The sequence below is a fragment of the Falco cherrug genome, chromosome 9, assembly GCF_023634085.1.
Source record: "Falco cherrug isolate bFalChe1 chromosome 9, bFalChe1.pri, whole genome shotgun sequence".
Lineage (NCBI taxonomy): Eukaryota > Metazoa > Chordata > Aves > Falconiformes > Falconidae > Falco > Falco cherrug.
Window position 1 is genome coordinate 13,332,442 of NC_073705.1, and position 27,810 is coordinate 13,360,251.

The 27,810-nt window shown below is 52.5% G+C and overlaps 1 protein-coding gene across 4 annotated transcripts in view; it reads right to left on the minus strand.

Moving 5' to 3' along the window:
- The window catches only part of WHRN (whirlin), a 54,808-nt gene extending 27,254 nt beyond the window's left edge, over nt 1-27,554 (minus strand). For 2 of the 4 annotated variants that reach the window (XM_055721216.1, XM_055721214.1), the window contains exons 1-2: nt 26,843-27,554; nt 10,181-10,396 (exon numbers count right to left, since the gene is read on the minus strand). In XM_055721216.1, the coding sequence (XP_055577191.1) occupies nt 10,181-10,396; nt 26,843-27,442 (816 nt within the window). In that variant the 5' untranslated portion in view covers nt 27,443-27,554. Of the gene's footprint in view, nt 1-10,180; nt 10,397-12,097; nt 12,231-26,842 lie in introns of those variants that run through there. The other 2 variants (XM_055721215.1, XM_055721217.1) reach the window with 2 other exon arrangements.
- Nucleotides 27,555-27,810: the final 256 nt, after the last annotated feature.

A 27,810-nucleotide genomic window follows, 5' to 3' on the forward strand; every position in this document is an offset into this window, starting at 1 on the left:
TCCATTGCTGCCCTTCTTTTATGCAGTGGTGACTGCAAGGGGCCACCCTGGGCACGCTCCCCTCAGGACAGGGGACAGAGAACAAGCAACAAGACAACACAGAGGCACAGGCTGCAGTGGGGAAAGACCCCGAGGCAGCACAGGCTGCTCCTCACCCACCTCCACCAGCCCCGTCACGGCTCTGCACGGATGGCAGCGTCCCAGGACACCCCACCCCGGCACCTCGCCTGCCCAAGGCACAGAAGGCACTCGGGGGCTCCCCCGCTCAGCCATGTACCTTATTATCTCTAATTAATAATACTAGGATGGATTTTCCATCTATCCTGCCCAGAACAGCCAGCACATACTGCAACAGACATTGTGTATTTTCCACAGACCTGAAGTACCCAGCAGCAGCTGGACAGCTGTTTTCCCCACCAAGCGCTGCCCGCAGGGCTGGGTTTGCAAGGCATGCCAAAGCTATTAGCCAGCTTCCCATCTGCCTTCTTCCATCCTCTCCTACTCAGAGGGCCTGATGATATATGGAACTTCAGGTGAGAATTTAGAGTGAATGAGCAAGCCTGTATTTAGCTCCCTTGAGGACTCTCAATTTAAAATGGCCTTTGTTCACTCGCTGCGTGACATTTCCTAAATGAATAACTCCAGGGCTTTTTTTCTGCTTTTGTCCCAAGTTTTAAGTCAATTCTGCAGAAAAGCAGACAGCAGGAATAAAAACAAATGAGAAAAGCCAAATTGTGTTTCACACTGATAGAAACAACCAGAAACAGACTGTTTGCGAATGGCTTTTATATTTAAAATTCTTCATTGCACTCAAAGCAAAAGCTTGTGCATTTACCTGGATGGAAAAGTCATTTCCAGCATCAAGTCACTAATTAAGCTGCCTTTCCAGAGGAAACAGCAACACGCAGGGAGTTCAGCCCAGCCTTAGAGAGGCTGGTATTGAAAACCCATTTTCTGTCTTGGTGGTGGTGCAGTAGCAAGAGAGAAACCAGCAGCAGGACATAAATCTGCCTAAGGACAATACACTGCAAAATTCTGTACTTTCTAAGAAACGGCTGCCCAAACAGTTCTTGCTTTTCTATACTGCTATCGCAGCTGGCTAGCAACTGTATTAATGCCTCATCGGCTGCACGTTTTACGGATCCGCAAGCTAAAGCTGGGGTGATCAGAAAGGGGTGACCAACACAGGCAGGCTCTCAGCACGGCACCGCTGCCCTCTGCTCCCGCACCCCGGGAATGGCTGGACCGTGGAAAGGCCAAGAGCTGCAAGACACGAACCGCCTGCATCAGTGTCCTTGTCCAGCACTGCACAACGCTGCCGTTCCCTGGGTTAGTCCCTCCCCTGCTTGAAAGTGCACAAAGTGCTGGAAACAATTTGAAGATTGAAGCATTGTAAAGGAAGCACATAAAGGGACCTTCATGCTTGAGGCTGGAGAAGAGAGCTGGGCATTGTCCCTACCCAACGGAGTGTTTGCCTGTCAAAGTCAAGGGCAGTTTAACCTTCTTTTTACATGAAAATGCTGCTTTGGACATAGAACGATTACTTTATAGAATATTTCACTGAGTTTCTTTTTAAAACCAGAAAAATATTCAACTTTTCCAAAGCCCTTCTGTTTTTTGCCTAACGACATTCAGGGTTTCCCTTCTACTACACCTTCTTCACCGCACCGTGGCCATACCGTCCAAAAATCCCCCGACATCAGGGAAAAATACAAGTAGCAGAAACGCAGCAAAGCGCACGCAATCACAGATCAGGGTCACAGCAGAGTAGTAACACCAACACCCTCTCTACGAGCCCTGAACAACAAATAGATGTGGCAGCACTGCACTGGGCTTGGCAACAGGAGGAGTAGCTCTGTATCAAGATATTTACATTTCCCTTTAACACCACCCTGATGGCCGGGTAAGTTGAGAAGCTGCGCTCTCCACCCGGGTATCATCAGATGGAGTAAGAGATACTCTCCCTATAAACCTGACGTGTGGTGTGTGAGCTGGTTTGTTTATGCAGGTACCAGGCAAACTTGCGTCTTCAAGAAGCAGAAAGCGATGAGAATACAGCCCCGAGTAATCAAGGTCCAAAACACCTTCCCGCAAACCCAAAACTCCAGCTGCGTGCCAAAACCTACGCACTACTTAAAAATGTGTTGCCACCGGCAATCCCAGAAAGTTGGGCTCTAGGGTTTAATTGCATTTCTTAATCAACTAATGCCTATGCCTCTGCCAATAAACCATGCGGAAATTGCAATAGAAACTCAGGCTGCCATGAAAAGCATGGCAGCAGCAGGGGCCAGGGAAATAACCGCTCTCGGAGCACTCGGCTTATTGACCAACGGCAGATTTAGGGAACAGCTGAGAAATGAAGTGAGTGCTCGCAGGCAGGGGGCTTGGTTTGATCAGGCTGGAGAGCGAGGAGGGAGGCGGGAAGGAGGAGCAGAGAGAAGGCATCCAGGAGCCAAACGGAGAGATAAGCCGATTGCCAGGATGAAGCAGAGGCTGAGTCACTCCGTGTTAAGGGCTTAGGGATAAGACGGGAGACTATTTTGCACACCATCTCCCAAGGGCCTCCTGCCTCCACGAGGCTGTCCCCAGTGCCGGGGCACACCACAGAGACAGTGTTAGGTGGGTTGGCACCATCATGCCGGATGCCCCAAGCCCAGCACTGCCCACACTCGCTGCCACCCTGCTGAGGGCACCCTTCCCACACCGTAAGCCCACCCTCCGCACACGGTGTGGGGTGGGAAGGAGACTGCAGGATGACAGTGAAGCGCAAGCCAAGCTGTGCTGTCCAAGGAGGGAGATAAACATGTCCACTATGGCCAGGCTGTTGTTTCCAGTGGTTCCCACCTCCATGACTTGCTCTTGCCACGATGAAAAGTGTCCATCCTGGGTCCCACTGGGAACAGACCCCCAGGACACCATTCCCCAGACCAAGCGCTTCTTCTTGAGCTTCTCCACTCAGGTAAGCAGGTTTGTACACATACAATTAATACTTCTGTGCAAGTCTTGTCCCAGAAGAGGGCATTTTGGTTCCATTTCCACTTTGTTTCCTCCCTCCTCAACTCTCTCCCTGTTCTACTGCCAGGCTGAAGCTCAGGGGGAGAAGCTGTAACATACCACAGGGGCTAGTTTAGGGGATAGCTGGGATCACTCCAAGCTGCTAAATGCACAGCTGTCCTGACACCATCCTAAACCAGGGCCAGCAATTAAGGCATGCAGAAGGGCAGCTATTCTGTAGGGGGAAACTGAGGATATCCAGGCAAGGTAACCCCTCCTCACCTTGCTGAGAAGGGTCCGGTATTCCCAGGCTCACAGTGGCACAGATGCTGCGCGGTCCCCACCTCCTCCCCATGCCCTACCGAGGCCGCGTCCAGCCCCAGGCTACTCCTGTGTGTACAACACAGGAGCATTTGAAAGATCAAGGTCACAAATTTAATTTCAATTTCAACACCGAAACATCTGCTGCCTCCTGTAGCAGGAAACGAAGGAAAACATGCCATCATCAGTCAGGCATTTGCTCTGAGTAGATTCTTGCATGGGATATCTTTTCTCCCGGTTTATGAAATTACCTGTTGACAGATTCGATTTTACCATTAGAAAAAGCAGTTTCAGACAAGAATGACTGCACCAGTGCAATTCAGCACACAGCTGTGAATGGCTGAGGAGGTTTCACCCATGCCGACAGCTATTTCCATGCCATTACTGCTACCACACAACAAAAAACAACACTTAAGGAGGCTCACACGGCTCATCCTCCTCCTGCCTACCACAGAAACCCCACTGACTTATGTCTAGACATCCTGCAAACGTGCGAGCACAGCTCACAGGAACACAGAGCCAGCTCACGACCCATTAACTGAGGTCCTGGGAGCAGCAGTCACAGCTGCTAGAGGTGCCAGATCCATCAGAGCTGCCTCTAATACCAACCCCACTTCCAGGCCAGGCTTTGCAAGGCTGTGCCAGTGACTGCAGCCACAGCTGCCCTGGCAGCCATCTCTGAGCATGTTTAATAGTAGCGCGGCTCCAGGGCTGCCTCTGGCTACGCAGCAGGAGCATGTGGGGCGCCGATTTGCAAACAGGTTCTTGTAGGAGGTGTGTGCCGGGACAGCGAGCATCTCCCACGGCTGAGAGGTGGCACTCGGAGCAGAGGGACAAGCAGGCAACAACAGAAGCAGCACAGGACAGCCTCTAAACCAAGCCCGCTGCCCCGGGGCCAGATCCCCGCTCTCAGCCCAGCGGTGCTGCCCAGCTCTCACCCACGCTGCTGAGCCCACCGGCTGCCCCTCCCCACCCCCCGGGGCACCGCTCGACTTGCCCAGCACAATTACTGCTTCTGGGGGCTTTTCTGCTAAAGTGCCTGAAATAATGAAGAGATGGCACTGCCACCCACCAGCGTGGGGTGAGCTGAGGTCTGACCCAAGGGGTGTTTCGGGGTAAGTCTGCTGGGACAGTGCTACAGGCCACCCAAGGCAGGAGGACCCCTTTAATCCCTGGGGAGCTGGGGAACCAGTGGCTCACGCCACATACTCCAGTCACCACGGGGAACTAACCACATACCCCTGGAGCAGCCTGGATATGCTTCCAGCTGTAAACCAAAGCAAACCCCAGCAAGGTCAGAGCAAGCAAGCAGTGAGAGACGTGAGGAGCTGTATCAATTCTCACTGAAAATATCATTACAATTTAATAGAAAGAAATCCTTCCTTATCTCTCCTGCATCTCTTATCCTTCATGCTCAAGTAGTCACCATTAGTGTCTCAAGCATTTGAGCCATGCAATGTTATCACAGATATATTTTTTCTTTTTGTTTTTTAACAATTACAGCTACTTTTGGATACAGAACTGCCTGAAGGCAAAGAGATGCTCACACTCTCTTTTTTATGTGTATTTTCTTTCTTCTGCTGCATCAAAAGCTTAAAGGAATAAGCAGCTCCCCTGGCAATAAGCACATTAGAGCAACGATTCAGCTGATGAAATGGCGTTTCTCAGAGAATTAGCAGTCCGACACTTGCAGAGCATTTTGCACAGTTAGTCTTCCTCCCAGCTCAGCAGCACCTATGAGTTTTTGCAGGCTGACGGTTTCCAAAGTGCTTTTAATGAAATAAGCTGTTGATCCCAGAAGTATATCAGTGACAATTCACAGCACAAATGGTCCTTGCTGTTGCAAAAAATCTAGAGGACTTAAGCCTGGACAGATCATAAAAAGTAAACTGTTCTGAAGCACAAGGTGACCACGGGAAGCAGGTCCCATCCTTCCAGCAAGCAGGCTACATCCTCTGCTGGGATTGTGCTGGGGGACTGTGACTTGCTGCTGTGTCTGCCCTGGAGACAGGTGGCTCCAACAACATTTCTCCAGAACTTTGCACTAGTGCAAGCCCTTCATGTCACACTTATTGACCACCATCAATGGCTACTTCACTTAAGGGGAAGACGGGCACAGGGCTCTCACGAAACACTGCATCCATTGATTACAACCACAGGGAAGGCTGCCCTTACTGCAGGAAACTAATAGTAGCAAAACTTAGGAAATACGGCCATCTGTTTTTATGTTACCTGCCACAGACAACACAGACACGGAAAGCATAAAATTTGCAACAACTTGCACAACCACAAATGCGTACCTGCCAGCACCTCCATCATCTCGACATTCCCTTTAATTCTTGCATCCCTTCTTGTGCCTTTTCATGAGATATCATTTGTGTTAGGTCAGGTCTACAATGAATAATCGGCCCAGATCTTAGCATTCACCTCCTGCTCATCCACACAGAACAGCCTCTGACCCAGGCTTGGTGCAAGCTGGATTTTGGCCCAGAACCACTGACTGGAACAAGATGGTGAAAGCAAAGCCAGTGGACAGCTGACAGTCCACCCATAACCTCCCAAATCCCCGTCACTGCTTCTTCCACAGCTGACAGTGAAGGAATCCCACTGTCTACACAAAAACACAATTCAAAGCCACGGGCAAGGAATGTGCCAGCACTGGGACAGCAGCATTGGCTGCCTTCTGCGCTGAATCTGCACTGCAGCAAAGCTACCCAAGGAGGTCAGACTGACCCGCCAGCTGAAAGCCCAACCGCCCTGGCTGCACACCAGCCCACCTGCCCCACGCCTGCAGCCCACCGCCCACGTGCCCCTCCAGGAAGGTACGCAGCCGTGCACCAGATCTCCCCTCCACCAGGCAGATCGGTTACACTATCACACACACGCCAACAGCAGCGGGGTTTCCATTTCAAGCCTTTTGATAACAAATGCTTCTGCCTACAGATAAGCAAACTTGTTAAACTATGCTACAAAAGCCATCCTTTCAGGCATACAGAACAGATGCGCTGGAGGAAAAGGTAGCCAGACAGGGATATCTCTATTGCCTGATGAATGTAGGATGCCTCCACCAACCTTGAATTTAACCTTGCAAAAGCTGGAAATAACCACCTTAGCTACAGCAGCGTTGCAGGCTTACTGAACTGTAGCGACGTATTAACAAACTTGCTGGTTTAGGTGGCTTCAGCCTCCTGCTGTAGGGCTGAAGGCTGATCTCTGCTGTACGTTTCCAAACGGTGCCTGTTCGAAAGCTTTTACATATGTATTCCAGGACGTTCAGATCGATTAGAAATGGGGGGGGCGCAGGGGGGCACACACCAACGAACTAATCCCCAGCCCTTCTCTCAGAATATAAAACCACCCAGAAATCAAATAGCCCATAGCAGTACCTGTCAATTCCAGTTGACTGGGCTGAATTAACCAGGGACCAGTTGCATTTATTTGCCTGATATTTGTGAACAGAATAACCCCATTTTCAACAGTTAACTCTCTCTGTGTATCTACACATAAAGAGAAAAAACTAGAGGCAGGCTGCTCCTGTGTTCTGGGACATGTTTTCATCTCTTGATGGCGCACAGCAAGTCAGGACAAAGCGGCTCAGCTAATTCATGCCCTGGAGCATGTGTTCAAACAAATGACACAGGCAGTCACACCAAATAACCCCTCTTAAATCTACTGGCCAGGTCAGGCTCTCCTCACTGCCAGGCAGCCTTTGATCATGGTGGGGCTTTCTTTCACCGTCAGCTGGCAAAGCCAGGGACCTCTGCATACAGAAGCGTCTGGGTTGCCTTGGCCATTTAAAAGTTGTAACACCCGGTAATTTTCTTTTGCTGGTCTTACAGATGGGATTCAGGAGTGGAGGTTATTGCAACGTGCATACCAAACCTTGCACGCTGACACCAACGAGCAGGATTGTCAGGAGGAGCTGAGTTTGGAGGCAGGCTCAAGGTAGTGCAAGGAGTGGAGGGGCCAGGGTCCTGTTCTGAGCAACCTTGGATCCCATCAGCACTAACAGCTACTGCTGAAAGCGCTTCTGAACTGCTGAGCCAGCAGGCTACGGAGAAAGGTACACCATGCTTGTGGTCAGCAAGGACGGAGCCGCGTTAAGACAGCAAGGAGGCAGCTTCCAGGGAGCACCAAGCTGGGCTGCAGCGAGCAGAAGGCACGCTGGAGTCTGACACAAGAAGTCAAGTCTGGAGTAGCAAAGGCAGCCAAGGGCCCCCACAGGGCTGCGCAGGGACCCCAGGAGTGCGACAACACACGGTTGATAGCTCCTGTCACAAGCATGGTAATGGGCCAGTGTGGCCCAGCGGGGCAGGAGGGGAACAGCAGAGCGACCGCTGTCACTGCTGACATGCCACGGAGGAGCAGTGCCAGGAGAAGGTTGAGCAGTGCCTGTTCTCATGTTGCCAGCACTGCCCTCCACATCAGACCTCTGTACACCCACTTCTGAGAGCTTCAGGTATCTCCTGCAACTGTCATTTTGATTCTTCCCAGGTTAACAGAGGGGCCTCCACACCCCTGCCCTGCAGTTAAAGACCATTCTCCACTACAAGCCAAAGGGCTGTCCGACTGTGTGAAGCAGCACCAAGGAATGGAAAAAGCAAGCTCAGATTTTGGAAGAGCAAGGCTCTTCCACCACCCCTCACATCTGGGCAAAAGGTCCTGAAGCCATCAAGCCACAAACTGGTAGCACCATGAAGACTGGGCATCCCACCCAAGGCTGGTAGATTTCCTCAGTGCTCTGTAAGTGCAGCGCTGCCACAAAAAGGCATCACAGCAATGGCACCAGAGAAGCACAGCTCAGAACAAGGACAGCCACTTTTGTGAGCCACAGCCCCACAACCTGGCTCAGCCAGAATGGTGCCACAGTGGGCGACCTGGAGCTGGGACCCCCCCCTCACACCTTGGGAGTGTATCCAAGAGCAGCCAAGCCCAGCACGGATGCTCTTCGAAGTTTAACGTGGCCTTCATTCAACTTGGCTTCATTCCCTTCCAAAGCAGATTAAGTCACGGTAATTAAAGGTCTTTTAACTTGCAAAGTTCAGTTGGATTCATTTTCCTGTGCCCCACCTGGAAATGCCAGCCCTGACGAGCTTGGGACCAGGAGCAGCAGAGGGGAGGCTGCTTTGGTCTGATGACCGACCCATGCAGCAGCCAAGCAGCCCAGGGACAGCTCGGGCACCTGGCATCACATTTCCTTAGGGACTGAGGGAAACGGGCTGTCTGGGGCCCTGCAAGGCTCAGGCACCCGGCAGGGATGTGTACAGCTGCAGGCTTCTAAGGGGTTTGTGTCGATACACAGCAAGGACTAAAGGAACAATGTGCAGAGGAACACCTCCTACCCACAGCTTCAAAGAGTTGCTGCCTGCTGTATCAAGGTGACACTGAGTGGTAGGGGGTGGGGGACACCAGCAAGCCAGCAGTGCCTGCTTTTCTCTTTTCCTTAGAGTAAAAATAATGGGCCCTTCTCCCTTGTGGCCCACATGAATATTTCATCAGTCAACTGCCTCATCCTGTATTAATTTTTTCTCCCTCTGGCTGAGATGGGAGGCTCCAGCCTACAGATCCTTCCACAGCCTTTCCAGGAGGAGCTGAGGACATTTTGGGCATACAATCAAAGCACTAGGGACAGGCAGAGCAATCTCAGGATAACAGGATGGAAATACCTCAAGGCTCCAAGCAATTCTGTGCCTTTGGGAAGCAAGCACCCTGCTCGCTCTTATGATAGTTCTTTGATGTCCCATGAACACCGGTGAGGCAACAGCATGTCCTACGTGCACAGGACAAACAGGTTCCCTATCCATCACCACCAAGAGAGCCAGCAGAGTCTGTCCCTCCAGCCTGTGCCTCACTGCAAAGGCATCTGAGCTCTGTTCCTCTGCACCTAAAACTCTCTACATCTCCCTGGGCATGAGAAGCATGACAGAGGAAAAAAAATAAAAACCCCGAGATCAGAGATTGCAGCTTGAACATACCCTTTGCTGGCTTCACTTACTATAAGGCCTATTTGAAAGGAGGGCAGGCTCACAGTAAGAGCACTGGGAATTAGATGTGCTGATATGCTTTCCTTTCCGTTGAGATTGAGGTCCTGCTGGAGTGGCCAGCGCTGGCCTGGCACCGCCAGCTCCCCTGGGTACTGCTAAGAAAGCCATTCCTTTTCACTTGCAAGCTCCTTTTTCACTTGCCAGGGCTTTTTACACAAGCACTGCTCAGGCCCTTCCTGCCTCAGCCTGCCTCTTCCCAAATGGAAAAGGAAAATCATCCATTTTATTTTACAGCATTTTTGGAAGAGAAAAATTGGTTTCGTTCTGTTGGGTTTTTTACTTAGAGAATGCTGCCAAGAGACCCAAGAAAGCTTCACGGGAACACCTGAGGAAGGATCTGAAATGCAGGAAGAAGGGCAGCGATGTATTCTGAGATCTAGTGCTCCAAATCCACTCGCTCTCCTGAACATAACATCTATGTCAGCCTCTCAACGACCATGTTGGCAGCAGGCCTCCAGCCAAGAAAACAACCTGTTTGGGAAAAGTCTTCAAAGCAACTTCTGGTTTGACCACTCTTCCTGGCAGGACCCTCACTGCCAGACCAGTCAGCACTGGGACAACACCTTCTCTCCAGCTCAGGTTCTATTTGTGTCAGATGGGAACAAAGGCAATCCATCCCATAGGAACAGGACAGAGGGAAAGCTACAGACAGAGTGAGAAAATCAGGATCCAGTGCATCCTAAAGGAGGAACAAGCTATCCCCGTGGAGGCCGGCATCGCACAAATCAAAAGCCGAAGGGGAACGAAGAGGGTTGGCACCTACATGGTAACAGGTACTCACAGACAGGCCTGCAGGGCTGTAGCCCATCCCCCTTGCTCACCTTTTTCTCATCTCCCTCTTGCAGGAGCTGGAGGTGGCTCCTCTTCTCGCTGTCCTTGCGGAGGGAGCTGTTCTGGTGGTGTGGCAGACCTGTCGGCGGGGACACGCTCCGGCCCTGCGGGTCCACCCAGGTGTAGATGTGGTTGGTGACATAGCCCCCTGGGATGCGTCCCACCGAATGTACAGACAGGTTCAGCTTCTTGCAGCCTTTCAGTACCTGGAAGACAAGCCAAGGAGAGGAAAGAGTTAATGCCTATGGAGGGGGAAGGACAATCTGTCTTAGGACCCTAGGGTCACACGTTTTGCTCTTCCTTGAGGCTGAAAGATCTCAAGCTATTCTGCAACTAGCAACTGTATGACCGAGTTACATAAAAAGCTAGTGAAAAAGCTGGGATTCTTCTATTCTCTCCTGAACTGCAATGGTATTAAGGCAAAGCTGCTGCTGCTGACAGAAAAAATACACACTTCCCATCAGCCAGGGAAAGAGCAGAGAGGGGCAGAGTACAGGGAGGCAAGGTGGGCAGTGACATGCCCAAGAGGAACCCCCCAGTACGGGCTGAACCTTAGGCTGAGCAGTTCCAGCAGCTTTGGAGAGGAGTCAGAGCAGGACCGGGACTGATGCTGGAGGAGAGCAGCACTGCCGCTCCCCACAGCTCGCTCCCCACAGCTCGGCCCCAAACTCTGCCATTGGAAAAGCTCCTGATGCCTTCAGGGGACGCTGACAACACTCCCAGAAGTTCAGCCTCTGCTGCCATTTCATTACCAGCTGCCTTCCCCAGCACAAGCAGCCAATTAATGAGCACAATAATTATTAAATACACACATATATTTAAAACAGCATGCACAGAGATGACCTTGGGACTCAGATAAGGTGACCTACAATTACTCCTCTACCCCTCCAGCTTCCACTGTGAGAAGCTTTATAGTAAAATTAACATATAAGAGTTCTCCCTGGGGACATCTGTAAGTGCTAACTCCTCCTGAGGCCTCAGGAATGTCAACACTCTGGATCTTCTCTCAGAAAGGAGATGCTTTGGGTTTTTTTTTCCATATATACATGTTTTTGATGAGCTGCTCCCACAAGGTCTCCTCTCCCAACTGAGCAGAGAAGCTGCCGAGCAAAGCTCATGACCAGGAAGAACTAATACGGGCAGCTCTTCAGTAAAGAGTAATATCATTAGTAATAGTGGGCTGGCTGGATCCCAGCTCTGACCTGGCAAGACTCCTGTCCCTCCCTGCCAGAGCTAGACAGAGTCCAGCTTACCAATTCCCAGTTCAGCATCTCCATCACATACAGCAATTTGGCTGCAAATTTGTCACACGCTCCCAAGGTCATCACGTGCCTGGAGAGCTTAAACAAGGATTGCAAAACCAACAGCCTCATCAGAACAACTGCAGAGCACCTCAACATCCCGGGCTGCTTACTAACTCCAGCCCCTGTCCCCTTAGCTCCCCCAGTCCCCCAAACACATCGCCTGCCATGATCTCTGCTCTCCCTGCGAGCACACGGAGCCCAGCCCGGCTGGTGGGACAGGCAGAGGTGCTCACTGCTCTCCAGTCTTGCCAGCATCAGCCCAGATCTCATCGGGACAGTGAAGCTACTTCTGAGCCTGCTGTCCACCCCAGGGTACCGCTCTGAAATGGGCACCACAGCACCGGGGCCCATCTGTGCTCCAGGGCACAGGTCTGCTTCCTGACCCGCAGCCCCTGCACGAGCTGCCACGCAGGCAGGCTCAGGGTGACTGCAGCTCCACGGCAATCAGGTGGGGGTGGCAGGGTTTCTCACCTACCTTAGAGCTACCAGTGCAGAGTGACCCCCATGAGGTGGGGAACAGCCCCTCCCTGAAACACTCTGCATTCAAACTAGAGGCATCTCTAAGAAAACCTCTTTTAAGCCTGCATAACGTCACTTACTTACCTCAGTACTGGGACAGCAAACAACATGGACAGTCCCATGAGCAAAATCTCTTCTCTGAATGAAGCTGCAACCCCTCATCGAGCACAAGCAAATGATGAGGCTATTCAGTGATTTGCCCAACTGTACAGGGTTACTGTCCTCCCTCTGCCACAGAAATGCCACGTGAGTGATCCTAACAGACACTCGCACTCCCACCCTTCGCCCCCTCTAAATGAAAGAGCAGGCTCTCCGTCCGCACCGATCCTGGCCATTCCTCCCCGTAGACATTCATACAATGCCTCAAAGCCAGCTGCTGAATGTCACTGTAATCTAAGGAAGGAGCAAACAAAAAAACCTCAGAGCTGGGGCCAGGTCAGGAGTGTGCACAGGGCCCCCGCCAAGCTGCTCCCTCCCCTTTCACACCACATTCACTGTCACCCCATTCCCCAGCAGGTCTCTTTGGGACTGACACAGGGATCCTGCTTCTCCCCTTCCTCAGAGAGCCTGTCCTGGCAGGGGAACAGAACGTAACCCTCCGGGTTTTCTCCTACACAGGAGGGACAGACACCAGGCAGAGCGCTCCCAGGCTGTCCCCAGGACAGTGGTGGCTGCTGAAGGCTGGCAGCGGGCAGAGCGCTGGATGCTCCCATTCTGCCTCAGCGAAATGTCAGCCCCTGAAAGAGCAGCAACAGCAGCAAAGCTGCTCTCTGGAGGCACAGTAAAGTTTCCAAGGATGAGAGGCCAGAGATTTACAAGGGACTTTTTACGTCCCCCTGCAGCTCCTTTGACAAGGCCACCAGGAGATGGGATCTCAGTCAACAGGGAGATGTTTTATGCATGAAGGTGACAGCAGAGAGCTGGGAGGTGAAGAAAGCAGCCGTCTGGCTCGAGGCAGCAGGCTGGGCCAGGGCTCCCGGCAGCTCAGTACCAGAGACACAAGAGGAGGGAACGAACAGGAGCTGGCCATGCCTGTTGGGACTTGCTGGTGACAGTCTCTCCCAGCAGAAGGCTGAGCTGCAGTGGGCAGGCTGCTGACACTCTGTGTAGCCCTTTATAAATTTACCGAGCCCTCTTTAAGCACTCGGCGAGTGAAGCAGTTTCCTGCCCAGCACAGTGCTCTCCCCCAACATATCCCCTCTGCTAATGCCTACTGAAGAGCTAGTGCAGGACGAACGGTACCCCATCCACACCATTCCCTACACCTGGGAGCCCTTCAGGACACAGCTCTGCTGGCCCAGCCACTGCACTGGCAGGTGATCTGCACCTTCTGGAGCCCTTTTTGATGATCACAGGTGGGGGAGGACAGTGACACCCACGAAGGACTTGCCTTACTGCTGTGAGGCACAGTGAGACCAGCCACATGGCCCGATGGTACCCCACCGAGACCTCAGTAGCTGGGGATTCCAGGTACCTGCCCTCATGCCAGGTGCTAAACACACCCAAAGGGATGGGGCTTGCCTCCAGAAACACAAGCAAGAGCAGCTGAGCAGAAAGGGGAGAAGAAAGGCAGGACCCCCCTTGTCCAAGGTGACCCCACAAAGCCCTGAGCAAGCTGGTGAGAGCCCCCCTCTCAGCATGGTGTCACACCTGCTCAGTGACACTGCCGCTGCATGTGGCCGGGTCTCCGTGCCTCCCACTGCAACTCCGACCTGCTTTCCAGCACTGCCTTTGCTGAGTGAGGCTGCACCTCGGCCCCTGCCTGCTCCCACCCTGCCTGCCCTGATTCACAGCCTGCACCAGATGGCCCCTCCATCACATGCCGCTTCCCTGCAGCTGCCACCCTCTCTGGTTAAACTCCCTCTTCCCCAGCTTCATAACCCAGGACACAACGAAGGGCCGTGACACAAGCAAACCCTTTCACCCAGCTACAAGCTGGTAGAAGAGCTATAGGCGCTTGGGCATCCCCAAACCACACAGAACTTGCATGTATATACTGACACAGATGTGTAACGCACCATCACAAGCACCACTGAGCAGCAGCTGTTTAACACTGCAACACTATGTATATTAAGAGAGGTAACAGATAATTTTTTTCCTAGAAGACTGTCTTCCATAGCCCTGATTCAACATGGTCTTCAGGCACGCGCTTACATGAGCAAGCATTTAAGCCTTTGCTTAAGCACAGGTCTGAAATTCAGCCAGCAAAGCTTATTTCTAAGCTGAATCTCTTTGTAATCTAATCTATTTATACAAACAGATTTTTGACTTGTGAGCTTGCATCCATTTGAATAGATTATTTTTATTAATTGTAGGGTAAGCCTAGGTTTGTATCAGCTCAGGGGGTAAATCCTTTTTCAAGCAGGAGCACCAATACCTTGAGGAATCCCTGCTTTCAACTTCCACGAGAAGCACACCTGCTGCAGTAAGCCAAAGTACAGCTCCTGTCTGAGGAACGGGCCCAGCAGGAGAGCTGGAGGTCGAGGAGCACAAAGCTCGCTCAGCACCACCCGTGTCCTCCCTCTGGCCACCGCAGTATTGTCAAAAACCACAGGACAGTCAACACAAGCCACTTCCCCAACCCAGTGACCACCAAAGTCAGACGTGTTCAAACGTTCGAGCTTCCAGGAAGTCTTTTTTCATTAGGAAGCCACCAGCTATTGAAACTAAAGCTGCCATGGCTATGGGAAGAGATGAGAAGGGAAGCAGTGTCTTCCTTCAGACAACAGCACCGCACACGCTCCGTAACGAAGCGCAGCAGGCATGGGAACAAGATCTGGCACAGACCTATAAACCTTTGTACATCTACACACTGAACTAGACTTTAACAAAGCACTTGGCATGCAGAGCTGCAAAACAACAAGGCGTCAGGTGAGCCAAACAGGAGCAGCTTTCATGGTACCTACAGAGACAGAAATCACTCTCAGCTGCCTTGAGCTCCAGGTGAGCAGAGCTACTACCCATTTCCCTGCACAGAATGAAATGCCACCCTTCCCGCTCTGGTTTTCTTCTGGCTCTACTAAGCCTGGTGCATCTGCTCCAGCCCCAATAGTGGCTCCTACGAGCAACCACCATAGCAAAGCATTCACCATAAATTTCTTAATACCACCTTGGTCCCGACAATTTTTATTGCTGCAGCACTGGGATACGGAGCAGATTTAATGAGGCCGTTTATGCCTGCTACTAAGGTAATGAGGTGCAGCCTGCTGCCGCACCGCCTCCGGGCCAGGATCTCACCACCTGCTTTACAATGGAAGCAAGGCCAGGCCTGGGCGAGCCAGGGGGCTGCAGAGGCTTCCTACGGCACCGCTCCTCCCAGCTCAGGCTGCAGCTGGGTGCTGGAGTACCTAAGGAAACAACTTCACAGCGAGAATTGAGGGGGAAGTCTTGCCTTTCATAAAAGAAAGCGCTTTGGGCGTAGAGGTGTTGCAAAAATGGAAATCGTTTATAGCCATTCAAGGAGGCAAGAGCAAAGGCTAATGGGCTGAGCTGGAGAGGCAGCAGGCATCCCGCATGTGGATACACCAGCGCCAGGGGATGATGGCAACTGCATTACAAACCGGCAACTTGGCAGCTCAGGCAGGATGGAAGGTTTTCAAGCCAAGGATGCAGCACCAAAAGCCTTTCATCACAAGGAGGGGAGGTGGCCAATGTCAGGGCATCAGGGAGCACAACAGCCCCTGCTGCTCACCAGAGCCAGCTGCGCTCACCTTGTCCCCTACCGCAGCAAGAGCAGAGAGCCTTGTTCTCCAGGGACACGGTGTGGAGTCCTGGTGTCCCCTGGGAGCTGCCAGCAGCCTGAGCAGACTTTGTGCTGAGGGACAGACACCAGATAGAGCCTCCAGCTGGAGCTCTGCACTGCCAGGAGCATTGCCATAGCTTCACTTCCCACTCCCAATGAGGGGTAGCTGGTGCTGGCTCTGCTAAACCAGCTGGGAACCCAGGACAAGGGTGGAATCAGTCCTGGATGGGCAGATCCAGGCCAGTATCCAAGGGCAGATCCAGCCCTAAGACTCATCTTTACCCAGCTGTCCCAGCAAGCAGGATTATTCTCTCCTCTGCTTCATTTTAATTTAATTTCTCAGTTTATTTGGTTTGTGTGGCAAGGGTTTGGTAGCAAGGGGGCTACAGGGATGGCTTCTGTTAGCAACTTCCCCTGTGTCCAACGGAGCCCATGCCAACCAGCTCCAGGACGGATCCACTGTTGGCCAAGGCTGAGCCCATCAGCGACAGTGGTAGCACCTCAGGGATAACGTATTTAAGGAGAAAAAGTTGCTGCGTGACAGCAATTGCAGCTGGAGAGAGGAGTGACAACATGTGAGGGCAGCAGCCCTGCAGACACGCAGGGCAGGGCAGGAGCAGGCAGGTGGGTCCATATCTCGACCCATGAGTCTTTCACTATTATTTTCCCTCCCCTGCCCAGCTGAGGAGGGGAGTGACAGAGCAGCTTTGGTGGTCTCCTGGCATCTAGCTAGGGTCACCCCGCCACACTCAGGGCTGGTGAAAAGGGGCTAACTGCCCACCTGCGGATCAGAGGTGCCAATTGCTGACAGACCAGGGACCACACAGGCAGCTTCTTCAATAAGTCTTTCCCTGCTGTCGCACAGGCATTTTGGCCAGCAGGGACCATATCTACAGCAGAGAGCAGGAACCATTTTCCAGCTGATCTCCCTGAATATCAAGCAACCAGGAGGAATTGTTTTCCAGCCCTGCCACAGAATGGTCGGGGTTGGAAGGGACCTCTGGAGACCACCCAGTCCAACCCCCTGCTGAAGCAGGCTCTCCTCCAGCAGGTTGCACAGTCACATCCAGGTGGGGTTTGAATGTCTCCAGAAGAGACTCCACAGCCTCTCTGGACAGCCTGCACCAGTGCTCCGTCACCCTCACAGTAAAGAGGTGTTTCCTCACAGTCAGTTGGAACTTCTTGCACTTCAGTTTGTGCCCGTTGCCCCTTGTCCTGTCACTGGGCACCGCTGCAAAGAGCCTGGCCCTGTCCTGCTGACACTCGCCCTTGAGATATTTGTGTGCATTGATAAGATCCCCCCTGCTCAGCCTTCTCTTCTCTGGGCTAAGCAGGCGCAGTGCTCTCAGCCTTTCCCCTTAAGGGAGATGCTCCACTCCCTCATCATCCTCTGCTGGACCCTCCCCAGTAGCTCCTTGGCTTCTCTGCACTGTGCATCCACCCTGGCCTCCTGGAATGTGTTTGCAGGGAGTCCCAACACCCATCTGAGCACAGGATTTTGGCCAGCTGCACCGGCCCCTTGGTGGAGGGGGGGTTCTGACTGTTTCCACCACTGAACCCCCCTCCCTTGTGTGAGCTTTCAGGCTGCTGGTCCCTGTGCCTGGCAGCCTGGCTACTGCTCCAACATTTAGCACTTTGCCCTTCCCCGATCCCAGCGAGGTGGACTCGTGCCAGAATGCTGGCACTGTGGCACTGACCTCTATTTTGCTGTCAGCCTTACTTATAAAGCAACAACGGCAAGTGAGAGGGCCAGCACCTGCCCACATAAAAAAAGACACTTCCCATGAAGCATGTCACCCCAGCTCCCTGGGACAAAGGGAAAAGCTTTTCAGGCCAGAGTTTTCATCTAACTTAAAAAACATGCGGCCCACGGAGAGAAAGGATAGGCTCTGGATGGGAATATTGCAAGAGAGAACTTCTTCCTCAGAGACACGCAGGTTATCTTGCGTCTGGTGACTGCAGAGATGCCACCACAAAAGCAACAGCATAATTCATCCTGCAAGCTCTTTGGGAAAGCATGTTATTTGATGGGCATGCTGAACCTAACCCATTTGCATTGGACCATTAAATACAATAATTCCACCTCCCTAATCCCCTCTGCAGCATCAGACGGTGCAGACTGCCTCTCCATTTCCCTTCTCAAGACATTTCAGGGACTTGTTGTTCAGTGCTGCTGTGTTTCACTCCAGACTCAGATAAAATTTGGCTTTGCCCCATCTAGAACATGTTTGAAGACTGGGGCATGAAAGGTTTAACACTGGCACCACAGTGTGCAAGCACACTTGCTAGAAGACAAGCTTAAGAAAATAATGTAGTTTAATCTGTGGATCTGTGCCAAAACATTTAGCAGGGAAACAGTCACCAATTGCCTAGAAATGTTATTAGAAGAAGCAAGTGCCAGAGAAGGGAAGATTGATTCCATAAGGCCATCGATCCCCTCACAACACTATTTCATTATCTATCAAGTCCTTTGAGAGTGAAGTAGATAGCTTAAAATAGAAAAGGAAACACACATCTCGCGTACCCACAGTTATTAGCTTTTTAAATAAAACTAAACACAAAACCCAAACCAACACACCACACAGCATGTTCTTTCCTAAGATCAAGACTGACAGCTGCCACTGTCCCTGAAACCCACCTGTGCCAGGCCATTCTTGCCCAGCAGGTCTTACACCACCGACAGCTTTCCTCTCTCCCCTTCTGAATTTGACCCTTGTTATTTTTACTTCTCGAGGGCACCGAAAGGTTGAAGGCTGCGTAAGGCCTTCAAAAATTCTCCCAGTAGGAACACACAGATGTCAAATCAATGGCGATTAATCACCAGTATTCTTCTGGTGGTCTGAATAAAATATGCATCTTATATGGATACAACCCACTCACTTACCTTCACCGCTAATGAAATGAGCAATCTATTCCAATTCATTCCGTTAGTGGGTAGATCACAGTTTGATACAAGAAGCATTAACTATGAGCCATCCTCCCCCTTGCTACAGACGCCAGCTGCTTTCTTCTGGCGATAATAGACTCACCAGAGCTGTTTGGCTTCTTGGGCTGCTCAGATAATGGGCATCCGAGCACTTGCTCCATTTGCGAGCGGCAAAGGTCAGTGTGGAGGTTATCAATCATCGAAGCACCACGCAATTTTGCACCAAGTTCCAAAAAAGTAAGGTACGGAACTGAGGGGGGGGGGGGGCGGCGGGGGGGGGGAAGCTGCAAAAAGGGAAAGAAATGCAGAGATACCACAGGAGGGAGGCAGAGGGAGCTTTTACAGCATGCTGTACCATTAGAGCACCATGGAGGGAACAATTCGCAGAAGTTTGTCTAATCACCATTTCCTGCACTATCCTGGGGTGCTCCTGCTGGACCCAGGTAGTTTTAAGCTTGTGGGCTCAGCTAGACTGAGCAAAACCATCTCAGTGCCAGTGGGAACGATGAGGCCCCCCGTGTCTGCTATGGAGTGGAGGGGGCTGCACGGGCAGGCCTGTGAGACATTTTACAGGGGGATGGATTGAGCCATATAAGCCAAGCGGCTCCTCTGCCAGCAGAAAGGACTGAGCAGAAGACAGCAGGCAGAGGCACTACCTGCCTGCCCACCCCCAAGGCTTGCTCCAGGGACGCTCTGCAGGCAGGACAAATACAAGACTATCCCAGTTCCCACTGCATGCCTTAGACCAAGTTTGCCAGGTGCCATATAAACGCATGGGGAGAGACTTTCCCCTGCCCCAGATGGCAATCTGTAGCTGTAAAGAAGAGGGTTTGGATCAAGCATCTCCCCTCCCCATCTTGCCCGGCAAAGACCAGGGAAGGGCTTCTGTGCAGAGGAGCCGGGAGGCAAACGCTCGTCCCTGCGTGGGGAAGGTGCAGCCAGGGCAGGCAGGAACGAAGGGAACTGGTACAACAAGAAGGTGACACAGAGGTAGGTGGAGAGAGAACGAGATAGAAGGAGGGATGAAGGAAAGCAGAGGCACTCCAGATGGAGTGCTGGGTGAGAGGAACCAGAGAGGAAAGCAGTGGGTAACACAGCATAGGGGACAGAGGGTGTGAAATGTGTCATCCCCCCACCCCATCATAAAGACAAATGGGAATTGCAGGAGGCACAGCCCAACATCTCCCCCTATCCCAAGGCAAAGGTGACAGCAGTTTGGCTTTCAAGTAGTGGCATTATGCAAATAAATGCAAATGGATGCATAATTATGGTGATTGCACACATTTAGCCCCCAGGCATCAGGATGCCTATGTCCCTTTCACCTGGAAAGGTCAGATGAAATCTTAGCCCCAGGGCTCTAACCCCTCCGAGGGCTGACACCCCCAGCCCCGCTCCAAGGCAGCAGCTCTGTAACCTCCCACCCCCTCAAAGCTGGTCACTGCCCAGTGTATCCCTCAGGCAAGTCCAGGACAATTTTAAGAGCAGCAGAAAACTCCACATACCTTTATTTCAGTGCAAGCCTGGAAAGCTGTTCAGGTGCTTTCTGGGGTGTGGGGGGCACGAGGGGAATCTAGATCAAAGCAATCCCCCACGCTTCCTCTTGCCTTATTTCTCCACTCCACCCCAAACAATGCTGAAAACCGGCATGAGAACCACCAGCAAGCCCATATTGTCTAGACAGGGTTAGTTGGTAGAAAAACTAACTCCAAAAGGATCAATGGGGTGAAACGAGGAAGATGCTTGACTAAGCACCAAGGATACCCCGGCAGTGCCTGCACAGAGCAGTGGCCCTTCCAGCCTTCCCCTGCCAGCACATCCCACCCCAGGAGGCTCAGATGCAGTTTCTGAGTCCAGCAACAAGAAGCCAGCAGGAACAGAGCTCCTCCAGGCTGCCGGCTCCAGGCCCCGGCTTCACCTGTATTTGCTAAGCACTTGGTGGTCTGTGACAGGGAGAATTTTCAGAGCACCCAGTCAAAAGAAGCCAAGCCAAATCATTTTAGCAGATGCATTGTCGGTTTAGGTGAGGGGATTTAGAGCTGAATAATTCTCTGAGCAGATGTGCCATTGAGGAAGGTGTCAAGAAAATCCATTGTCTTCCCCGAGGGCAGAGAAACTGAGTAAAAGACTTTTTAATCCATCAGTTATGCTGCACACTAATGCTTTTGTTTTCTTCTAATGGACACTGGAATGAAAAAGGCTTTTATCCTTTGGGTTACCTTAACAATTTTTCTATTGAGACAAAACTGTTTATTTACAAGAAGCCCACTAAATAACATTAATGTGCAAAGAACTCAAGGATGCCCTAACAATACTAATGCTGATGAACGAGCCAATACCGAAGCCAAGTATTATGATCCTTGCATTATGAGGAGAGGAGAGATTAAGGACCTCATTCTAATCTTTCACATCAGTATAATGCCATTTGATTTCATTAGGGCCGATTTTGATTTGCTGGTGTAATGAAGGGAAACAGATGACTAAGTAACTTGCCCACTAAGAGAAGTCAGTGGCAGAGCAGCACATGTAACCTGCTCTTAACTCCAGTGCATTCCCACAGATCCCCTCCCAATGTGCAAGTTCACCCCACTCCAAGTTACACACTACATTAATTTGACCAGCTCCGATTAGCTCACGGGCACAAGGGAGCATCGCCCCTCAGCCCCCAGCCAGGCCCTCCGCACCAGGTGAGGTCTGGTGCTCCAGTCTGCCGTGTCACCCATCACCAGATCTGCCTGTGAAACCAAGACCATCACTTGCCAGATCTACGCTCTGCCACTACCATGGGCCCTTCCCTTTAAGAAGCATTAAAACTAATTTAAAACATACATGCCTCCAAATACAAGGAGGACCTTTTTCCCTTCCCCTTTTTCCTCAAGGGAGATCCTGGTGACTATATACTTTCTACCCTCTCCCTCTGAGCTCAGCTCGCTACAGAAGTTAAAATGGAAACTGTTTGCGGGACAGGAAAGCAGAGCAGAAGCCTGTGGCACTGCACAACACCTGTGTTTTAAGCTGTAGGTGCTTTTTTGTGTGCAGTTCTTGGGTTTGGGTGTTTGTTCGTTTCTAAGCAGACCCAGACATCAAGGAATACATTACTACTTTACTGTTGGGGCAGATGCTAGTCACATCCTTGTTTTCCATGCTCCAGCTACCTGAGATCCCTTGGGAAGTGGAAAGGTTTCTAGCCTCTGGATCAGTCAATGACTTCTAAAAATATAGACACGCTGAGATAAGCAAGCAGGCATTTAAAGGAACAAGTCTGATACCTTTACAGAATCAGGGGGTTGGTGCACTGCTTTCACTCCTCATTCATCCCAGCCATGACTGTGTGTGATGGCCCACTACTCCAAATACTGGGAAGGGTTAAAAAACAACCAAAGAAACCAAGCTGCAGTCATTCCTACTAGCTGTTATGACTCTACAGTACGGTAGTGACTACTGACTACAGCAAATAAGCAGTCTCAGATAATGATAATCAATTAATTGGGCATCACAAGAAACAATGAAATGAGATTTGCTTTCTTGTAAGCTGACGGGAAAGTGAAATTGCTCTAGATATGCTTCCAAGGCTCAGGGCTGCACATTTCTTCTGTCATTTCTCAGCGGTCTTTTAGCAAGAGCACAAGCAGCTGGAGCCCTTTCCACCTCGCACGAAATATTACAGTCTCTGAAGAGATCACCTTGTTTGCCATCACGGAAGTCCAAATTAATAGAACATACAAAGAATTGTAATCCCCTTTTAATTATTTTTCAATGCCTGCTTGACACGGTCAGAGCAGGAGATGGAAAAGCTGGTTTGGAAGGAGTGAAAACCTCTGCCCCAGCAGGCAGCCAGCAATGCGACCCCGGCCGCTGGCGATGCCTCCCTGGCAGGGCTGCAGCAGGGAGCAACCCACCAGCCAGCGAGCCGGCGGAGCACCGCGCTGCCTGCCAAAGACCCCTGCCTTGTCAGTAACAGATCTGCCTCATCACACCCCCACCCCCAGCCCCACCACGCCTACAGCAAAACCCGCCGCTTCTCTCCAAAGAGCCCAAGACGGTGAAGTCAAACCACCCCAGCTCCTTCGATGCAAGTCCACTGACTTTAGCAAAGCTACCACAGATTTATGCCAAGACAGAAGAATCACGCTCCCTAAGACCATTGCATACAAATTAGTCTAGTTTTGGTGATTTTGACCAAGCTCATTGGGATTTGCCCAGCTGTCAGCACAAACAGAAAGACGCAGCATGGCAAATGGTGGAGTCAATGCAGCAATTTTGAGGCTGGTGTAGCTCACTGAGCCAAATCCTCAATCAGGAATGATCCATCATAGCTGTGATGCACTACACTTTCTCTTGTCCCCTTCTTCCCTAAATGATTTAAAGGGCACAAAAACCTACTGCAGAGACACAAAAGTAAGGGGTGAGGGAGAAAGCAGGTGTGAGTTTAATGCAGACCCCGGAGTAGATGAGAAATACCTCCCTGTGTAACATTTTCATGGTCTAAACCCACAAGCACCTCAATTTTAACTACTCTGGACAAAATATTACAGCTTGTCAATATAAACTTTCAGCATGACTGCTACAATATCAACTGTATACTATATAGCAAGGCTGATGAAAGCCAAGTAAGCTCTAAAAATATGGCAGACAATACAAGCTTCTTCACTTACACCATAATTCAAATTACAGTGATCTGTTGCTAAAGTGCACTCTTGAATGCTGGAATGATAGAGCTATAATTGTAATGGAGTCATTTAATTTTGATTTGGATGAAACAGCGAGCACGAAGCAGACAAGGCATAAAACTCTGCTACTCCCATAAAGGTTAAGAAGCTGGTCATTAAGTGAATTGATTTGGAGTGCTTAGGTAATCCTGTCATTTAAGTCAGAATTCTACTTTTATCCAGTTTACACTAAAATATCTACAAACCCCACAGAACTGGTCACGGCACACCAGGCAGTTTTCAGCTAGGACAATACCCAGCTCGTTACATTTGTTGTCTTTGCCCAGTGTTGTGACAGTTTTCATCTGGTGACCTGATTCCACTTTTGGTACATCACAGCTCTGCTGAAAATACAGAAGGCAGAAATTGCTCCTACCCCACAGTCAGTGCCCCTCTCCTCCCAGAGAGGAGCGCTGGAACCAGCTGGGGTACAGCCAGGCATGCACAAAAAGGCGGCAACCGAGCTATCGCACAGTAACTACTGTGTGAATGCTCTTACAAGGCTGTACAAATGAGTTAAGGCTCCGTATTTCTTCACTGCTCCATCTGAACAGCTGCCTCTCTGCCGGTATTCACAGCTGGGCATCTCGGAGCACCCTGACAGAAAGTTGATTTCTGGTTCAGTAAGTTTGTCATGCTCACCCCGGAGAAAGCGAAGCACCCGGGAGCAGGCCAGGCCAGCGGTGAAACAGCCTTCCCAACCTCTGCAATCATCTTATGCCCCCAAGAACAAGCTGTGACAACTTCTCGCACAACACGTTCTGCATATTACGAATAACAACACTGTCCTAGACAGACAGTTTCTTGCTGCAGGACAGTCAAGATGGAAGCCCAGCACAGGAACGTGCTCCTCCTCAGATGGAGAGCCGCGCCATCGCTCCTCACGCAGAAACAGGAGCTGTGCTTTGATCAGACAGCTTCTGACGGGGAGAGAGTTCACCGCGTCTACTCGTCTAAAGCAGGCAGAGACAGTGTGTGGGAGATCGAGCTACAGAGCCATGGTTTTGTGTTAAGCAAGCCTCTCTCGGCTCACCTTTCTGCCCTCTCTGTATTTGATCCTGAGTAAGTGTACGCATAAATTCCAGGACCAAACCCAGCTCTGGTACAAGGCTGTTCATCCAACATTTCTCTCTTCATTAATCTGCTACAGAGCGGACCCACAGACATCCATGAGGACGTCAGGACACAGTGAGGTTTGCTCTGCTCGAGGAGACCAGAACACAGCCCAGGCCTTTGTGGAGCTGTTAACACATCAAGAACAAGCAGCGAACACGGGGCCAAGCCACCCTGTACATCACCACCTCTTGTCCCTGCAGCTCTGACCCTGCACAGCATCCAGAACAGTAGGCTGAGGTATTTGTACCTTAACCCCTGGGAAATTATCCAAAAAGTGCCCTTTAGCATCACTGAACACCATCTACTCCTCATTTCCCTCCCCTCCCAGATACAGCATGCGAGGACAAATTAGCACTTGCCTAATTTGAAAATCTCCAAAGGAACTATTAGAGCTGCACTGTAAATCACTCTGTGACTCTTCTGAAGGGAGGTGTTTTTACCACTGCTATGTGGGTCATAAAGCCTGCCTAGATGCAACAAGAGCGCAGGAGCTCTGGAAGACACCAGCACAACCGGGCAAGTGATGAAACCGTTGTTTAAAGAAGTTCAGCTCATGAGCAGACAATTTCTAAGCTTTTTTCCTATCAGGATCACATTAACAAAATACAGCTCTCAGCACAGAGCAACCCCTTGGCAAACTGCATCCTGCAGGAATTAGCTCTATGCAGGAAGCACTTAGTTTCACTCAATATTAATAGTGTCTACAAGGCCTCACATATGTTATATTAGAGAACAAACTGAAAGCGAATTCCCCAGCAGAGCGGGTTGAATTAGAGATTAAGTCATTTAACAGGCCAGAGCATTCCTTACACCTGGTTCCTACCCATCCCAGCACCACAGCCAAAACACAGGAGATTTTTTTTATTTTTTTTTCAGTCTTCAGGGCACAGAATTGCAGACTAACTTCCGAAAGCTTACACCGTAGTCCTATCGTTAGGAACAACACCAAAAATAATTCCTATAAATCTTTTCTCCTGTCTCGAGATTACCAGGGGCTCAGTTCCAGCCTGGAAGATGTGCCCTTGCCTGGGGCACAGATTTAAAGCTGGTGCAGGGCGCAGGCAGGTTTGCTGTGAAGATGCTGTTCAAAGCCGTGCAAGATTAATGCACTGTTGGAGGAGCGTGCCACATGAAGCGGGCTGCGAACAGAAGCGCTTTAGCTTATTATGTTAGAATTAAAGCACAAACAGCTGGAAAACAGTCTTGCCAGCCCAGACCCCAGCTCTCTGTGCGCTGCCTAATTGCTGTCCTAAAAGCCGATTCTCCATTCAATAGGTTTGTGCTGAGCACTGCTGTGCTGAGCTGAGCCCGCCAGCCACCAGATCATCTCTGTGAATGGTCCGGGTCACTCGGACACGGATTTTGCCTCAAAACACTGAGCTTCAGGTGAAAATCCCACAGTTTATGGAGCCCTGCCCCCCCCCCCCCCAGCCTTACGTGAAGGCTTTTATCGATAGCACCACAGCCGCTATGTACTACAACAGGTCTCCGGGGAATAGGGGAACCGCCGTGCTGCGGGAAGAGCCGGGGGCACTTCAGTTGTTAAACTGCTCCCCTTTTCCCCTGACAGTCAGGATCCGAGATCTACTCCTGCTTTCGGCACTGGGCAGTCCCGGGGGGGTTGTTCTGCTTCTCCATGCCTCAGCTTCTCTGCCTTGGGGAGAAGAAAACACACTACAGCAGTTCGAGCACATGCCTGAAAACCCGGCTCGAGCAGATTCCCAACTTCCAGCAGACTGCCAGAGCGAAAGGCAGCCACAAGCAGCATCGCTACGTTCCACAGACGTTGCGATTAAAATATAAAAAAGTACCGCTTGGTCCTGCCGGGCGAACTCGCCGCGTCAAGGGCTGCAGACGATGCCAGGCTGGCCCCCGGCAGCGAGTCCCTGCCCGTGCTGGCCCCAGGCACCGGCGCTGCCAGCGCAAACTCTCGGGCTCGGCTCCGCGCTGTCCCGCACGCCGCCCGGACCAGCCCCACCTCCCCGGCACGGAGCCGCTCCGCGAAGGGGCTGCAGGGGGGCCGGGGCTGCGGCGGGGGGGTACCGGGGCTCATGCCCCGCGGCGGGATGCAGACGGGGGGGAACCGGGGTGGGCCGGGGCTCCTGCCTTCCCCCGGCCGCGGCGGGATGCAGACGGGAGGGAACTGGGGCTCCCGCACCCCCGGCCGCGGCGGACAGCACCGGCGGCGGTGCGGCTGGACGGGGCGCCCTGCAGCAGCACCGGGGAAGGGAGGGGTGCGCGAGGGGACACACGGGACGTCCCCGCGGGACGGGGCGAACAGTGGGCAGGGATACGGCGGAGCCCGGGCCGGTGGGGCAGAGCAACCGGAGCCGGCTTACCTTGACAGCCTCGGCGTGGGTCACCCTGTCCAGGGGCTTGCCGTTGACACCCAGGATCTGATCGCCGACGCGCAGCCCCTCCCGCTCGGCCAGGGAGCCCGGTTCCACCAGGGACACGTAGATGCCGACGCCGTGCTCGGCGCCGCCGCGGATGCTGAAGCCCAGGCCCTCGTGGGCCTTGCTCCGCCGGAGGGTCACCTGCCGCAGCTCGCTGGGGACCACCGGCGGCGGGGCGGGGGCGGCCGGGGGGCGGCCGGGCGGCAGCAGGTAGGGCCCCTCGGCCGTGTACTGGTCGAAGAGGAGCTGGTCGGAGCGGGGCAGGACGAGCCGGAGCAGCGGCAGGAGCTGCCGGCGGCGGGGCCCGTCGAGGAGGGCGCGGAGGGAGCGCACCAGGTCGCAGACGTTGCGGCGGCCGTGGTAGGCGTTGAGGCAGAGGATGAAGCGCTCCCGCTCCGCCTCGCTCAGCAGCGCCGTCAGCGCCTGGTGCAGCCGCCGCACGTTGGCGGACAGCGGCCGCGGAGCCGGCCCCGCCGCCGAGCCCAGCGAGCCCGACGAGGAGGAGGAGGAGTGCACCGACACGCCGTCCAGCTCCGCGCTCATCGCGCCGGGCGGGCCTGGGCAGCACCGGCACCGACCGGGCAGCACCGGCACCGGCCGGGCGGGACCGGGCGGCACCGGCGCCGCACGCGCCACTCCACCTGGCCGCGCGCTCACCGGCGCCTCGCGGCGGCTCCCCAGGAAGTGACGTGCCCTCCGTTGCCGGGAGACGGGTTATACAGAGCGGCCCCGCGCCCCCCCCCCGGGCCCCCGCCCCGCCGCCCCGCCCCCGTGGGACCGGCAACGAGCGCGGCCGCGCCGGGGCGGGGCTGAGGCCTGGCGCAGCTCATCGCAGCTGTGAGCGCCGGCCGCCTCGGCAGGGGGCCGGGCCCCGCCGGTAAATTACAGCCGTGGCAGGCATACCTGGTAAG